The 4365-nt window shown below is 57.5% G+C and overlaps 1 protein-coding gene across 1 annotated transcript in view; it reads left to right on the forward strand.

Moving 5' to 3' along the window:
- Window positions 1-2019: 2019 nt before the first annotated feature.
- LOC104406360 (plexin-A1) overlaps window positions 2020-4365 on the forward strand; it is a gene marked incomplete at its 5' end in the record, with an annotated part of 58038 nt that continues 55692 nt past the window's right edge. Inside the window, one exon of the mRNA XM_010015312.1 lies at window positions 2020-2160. Within this exon, the coding sequence (XP_010013614.1) occupies window positions 2020-2160 (141 nt within the window). The remainder of the gene's footprint in view (window positions 2161-4365) is intronic.

Genomic DNA, 4365 nt, shown 5'->3' on the forward strand with positions numbered 1-4365 from the left:
CTTAGAGCAGCTCCAGTGCCTAAAGGGGGTCAAGGAAACCTGGAGAGGGGCTTTGGACAAGGGCCTGTAGGGACAGGCCAAGGGGAATGGCTTTAACCTGCCAGAGGGGAGATTGAGATGAGCTCTGAGGCAGAAGCTCTTCCCTGTGAGGGTGCTGAGGCGCTGGCACAGGGTGCCCAGAGAAGCTGTGGCTGCCCCATCCCTGGCAGTGTTCAAGGGCAGGTTGGACACAGGGGCTTGGAGCAACCTGCTCTAGTGGGAGGTGTCCCTGCCCGGGGCAGGGGTTGGAGCTGGATGAGCTCTGAGGTCCCTTCAACCCAAACCAGTCTGTGATATGACAGGCTTTCGGCATCTCTGGGTTCCCCAACACATGGTGGTACCCAGTGTGAAGGTGACGGAGAGCAGAATCTGTGTAGGGATCTGCCAAAGGATGCTGAGAAGGCAGGTGGGTACCAGGACCAGCTTGGGTTATGGCAATGACTCTTCAGTCCTGGACATGCAGGGGGTTTTTGGCTGTGTCATGGGCTCTGAGGAGTGATCCTGTTGCTGCAAGGCTGGTCAGAGGGAGCAGAGCAGCCCCTTGGCTCGCTGCTGTGCAGGACACGTCGCGCTCTGCTTGCTCAGGGGTCTTTTTCTTAATTAAACACATTTGTTTTGTAAAACTGCCTAAAAATAATCCGGGGCTGGTGCATGGTGGAGGCTGGCAGTGAATCAAAGGCGCCGCTCTAATTAAACCGGCCCCGGTTTGTTTGTGAGCCGCATACATTTCCATGCTAATCAGCTGCACACCGGGATCCTGCTTTCCCGGCCCCATTCCTCCTGATTGGGAGCTATGTAAATGCCAGCAGAGATTTATTGCAGGAGGGGGACAAGGTGGCCAGGATGCCATGGCGGGGACACAGGGGCTTGGGGATGGCCGTGGGAGTGGGTGCGATGATCCGGGCAGGGCTTTGTGATGCCTTTGGGGGTACTTGTCATCCCATGGGAGCAGGTGAGACCCACTGAGCCATTTCTTGGCACTGTTTCCCTTGAGGCTGACCCATGTTGGGGGACAGCCTGAATCAGGGGGTATCACAAGCATTAGCAGGCTCGTGGAGGTGGCCGTCAGGTTCTGTGGCACAGCTGAGCTTATTCTCTGCTTGGTGGGGGACCAGAGGAGCATCCTGATGGGGTTATTGCTGGTACAGCCAGAAACTGGTGCACTTAAGAAGAGCTTTAATGTAATTGTGAGCTGTAAGGGGATTAAAGCCTTCCCCACGTTCCTGCTCAGGGAACAAAGGCACTTTCTGAACCTCTGTTGACCCCCAGCTTCCTTAAGACCCTCTTGACTTCCTGGTCACTTGTCCAAGCATTTCCTGTGATGGATGGGGAGGTGTGAGCCCTGTGTGTGCTGCAGCATCCTGCCCAGTGGGGCTTGGCGCGGTGCAGTGTGTAAACTGCTCTTGGTACCGCTGTGGTGAGATGGGTTTGCTGCTTTGCTGCAAGCTGGGGGCTTGTCTGTGCCATGCTGCGAGTTGGAGGGGCTTTGGGGCTGAGCAGCAGTGGGGAAGTGGGGCAGCATGTTAAGGGGTGCAACGTGAGGACCAGGGATGTGGCTTCCCTCCCGGAGAGAGGGGAATGCCATCACATGAACATGGTGCATTAGCATTCTTCCCTGTGAGGGTGCTGAGGCGCTGGCACAGGGTGCCCAGAGAAGCTGTGGCTGCCCCATCCCTGGCAGTGTTCAAGGCCAGGTTGGACACAGGGGCTTGGAGCGACCTGCTCTAGTGGAAGGTGTCCCTGCCCATGGTAGGGGTTGAACTCTGGGTGAGCTTTGAGGTCCCTTCCAACACAAACTGCTCTGGGATTCTATGAATATGGGGAAGAAAACATTGTAGTTTGGCCTTAAGGAAAGGGTCGGGATCTTTCCTACTTCACCGTAATGCAGTGGCCATGGTGGGATGGAGGGGTGTCGTCTCTAGCAGGACACATTCCCCATGTGCATGTGGGATGAGCTCACGCTCCCTTGTCTCTCCACAGATCCTGGTGGACCTGACAGCCGAGAGGAAGCACCAAGCGCTGCAGTACGAGAACGTTGTGGCCCACGAGGGCAGCTCCATCCTGCGAGACCTGGTGCTGAGCCCCGACCGCCAGCACATCTATGCCATGACTGAGAAGCAGGTAAGGGGAGGGATTCAGCCCCTCTGCTCTCCTCACTTTGCAGCCCCAGCCTGCAGCCCTGGCGATGGGAAACCTTTTTGGGCATCTCCCTGATGGGGTCTGCCCTTTGCTTATTGGGATGAGGCTGCCTGGGGACCATGTGCAGCTCCCCGCTGCGGAAGCACTGCCCAAGGCATTAATTGTTAGCAGCAGCTGCTTGAAATGCCCATGGTCCCTGGGGACTGGTGGCTTCCTGACCCTTTCATGCTGCGAGGAGCTTGCCATAAACCTCCTGCCTGCTCTCTTCATCCCCTCCTGAGCAGAGTGTTTGCAGGTTAGCGGAAGCTCCTTCCTTCAACCACTTTTCGTTCTCTGGGGTGGCTGCTTTTGCACGTTGGGGCAGAGAGGACGTGGGGCTGATGTGCCCCAGGCCCTGCTGTGCACGCCTTGGTCCCTGCCTCTGCTCATGCTGAATCAGCCAGAGGTACAGACCCGATGTGGATGTGGTGCTGTCATCCTGGCAGTGAGGTTGGATCTCACAATAGGAGGTTTTAGTTGGCTTTTTGAGTGCTTGTGTAATCCCTGACCTGTGGAAGAGGTGCTGCTGCCATTCACCCATCCATGGGCCACACTGGAGCAGGTGAAGCAGGCGAAGCAGGCTCGTACCGTGGTGGTGGCACTTTGGATCCGGGTCATCGGGGGTGCACCCGGTGGGGTGATGCAGGGTGGCTGCGTCTGCAGCATCTCCTCTCCTCTGCCCAGCAGAGGTGTGTGTGTGAGTGAGTGGGACACAGCAGAGCTTGGAGCATAACAGGATCCTGGCTGCCAGCCCGGGGGCTTGCGTGGTGGGTTTGTCTAGACAGCCCTGTGGGACAGCAGAGCCCTTTCCCCCTCCTCCCAGTGCCTGGCTCTGCTTTCTGCTCTGCTGAAGGAAACCTGCAGTGTTCCAGGTGAGGCAGAAGCTGTATTTGGGCACAGCTGCCTTGGGCCGTGTTTCTGTCCCTGGCTGTGTGTCTGTCCCAGACCTGGCTCAGCAAAGCCTCCTGTTTGCAAGGGAGATGTTGGAGATGTGGATAACGGGGGGGCTGTTGTGCTGACCTGGACTGGGGATGTCCCCAGGGGCCACCATGACACATGCCTGTGTGGGCTCTGCCTGGGGGTGACCCACTATTGACCCCATTGCCACGACATGAAGCAATGTATGGACAAACAAATGTGAACGCCGCAGGTAACCTCACTGACATGCAAACTTAAGGGTACTGGTTGGCCAGCCTTATCCCTGCCCTGCAGGCATCATGCTGAGCCCATGCTGGGGCTGGGAGGAGGGAAGCTCCCCAGGCTTAGCCTTCAGTAGTAAAGATTGCAAATTGTAATGGAACAAGTGACTTCTGCCTTGTTGGAGCAGTGGGGAAACTGAGGCAGGAGCACGGCAGGCAGCTCCCTGCATCCCCTCCCCAGCTCCCCTCTTCTCCTCCACTCTCCTTAATAAAACCCACTCTCCTCCCTGCTACACTTGGTGTTATCAGAGTGCTGGTGGAAAGTAATTAAATGAACAGTTGTAACAGAGCTCGAAGGGCTTGGAGAATGAGGGGATTTTAATCAAATCTGGAGGAGCAATTAATAAAGGGCTGGTAACCTGTTCAGAGCTGGGCTGTGGCAGCCACGGGGTGCCCGGCCGCGCTGGGAGCACACACAGCCTGCTCCTGCAACCGTGCAGTGATACAGCAGCAGTGGAAGGGGCTTTGTTGGGGTGTAGAAGCCTCCCTGGGTTGGAGGTGTGGCTGTGGATGTGCTGCCTGGGCCTGGGAGAGGAGCTGGTGATGGCTGGGGGCCTCAGCCTGCGGTGCTGGTCCAGCTCTGGGGCAACAACACAAGAAGGATGTGGAGCTGCTGGAGTGAGTACAGAGGAGGCCACGGAGCTGCTGCGAGGGCTGGAGCAGCTCTGCTCTGGAGCCAGGCTGAGAGAGCTGGGCTGGGGCAGCTGGAGAAGAGAAGGCTCCTCAAGGGGACACCTTAGAGCAGTTCCAGGGCCTAAAGGGGCTCCAGGAAACCTGGAGAGGGGCTTTGGACAAGGGATGGAGGGACAGGACAAGGGGGAATGGCTTTAACCTGCCAGAGGGGAGATTGAGATGAGCTCTGAGGGAGAAGCTCTTCCCTGTGAGGGTGCTGAGGTGCTGGCACAGGGTGCCCAGAGAAGCTGTGGCTGGCCCATCCCTGGCAGTGTTT

This window comes from Nestor notabilis, unplaced genomic scaffold (genome assembly GCF_000696875.1).
Source record: "Nestor notabilis isolate BGI_N333 unplaced genomic scaffold, ASM69687v1 scaffold19095, whole genome shotgun sequence".
Taxonomy (NCBI): Eukaryota; Metazoa; Chordata; class Aves; order Psittaciformes; family Psittacidae; genus Nestor; species Nestor notabilis.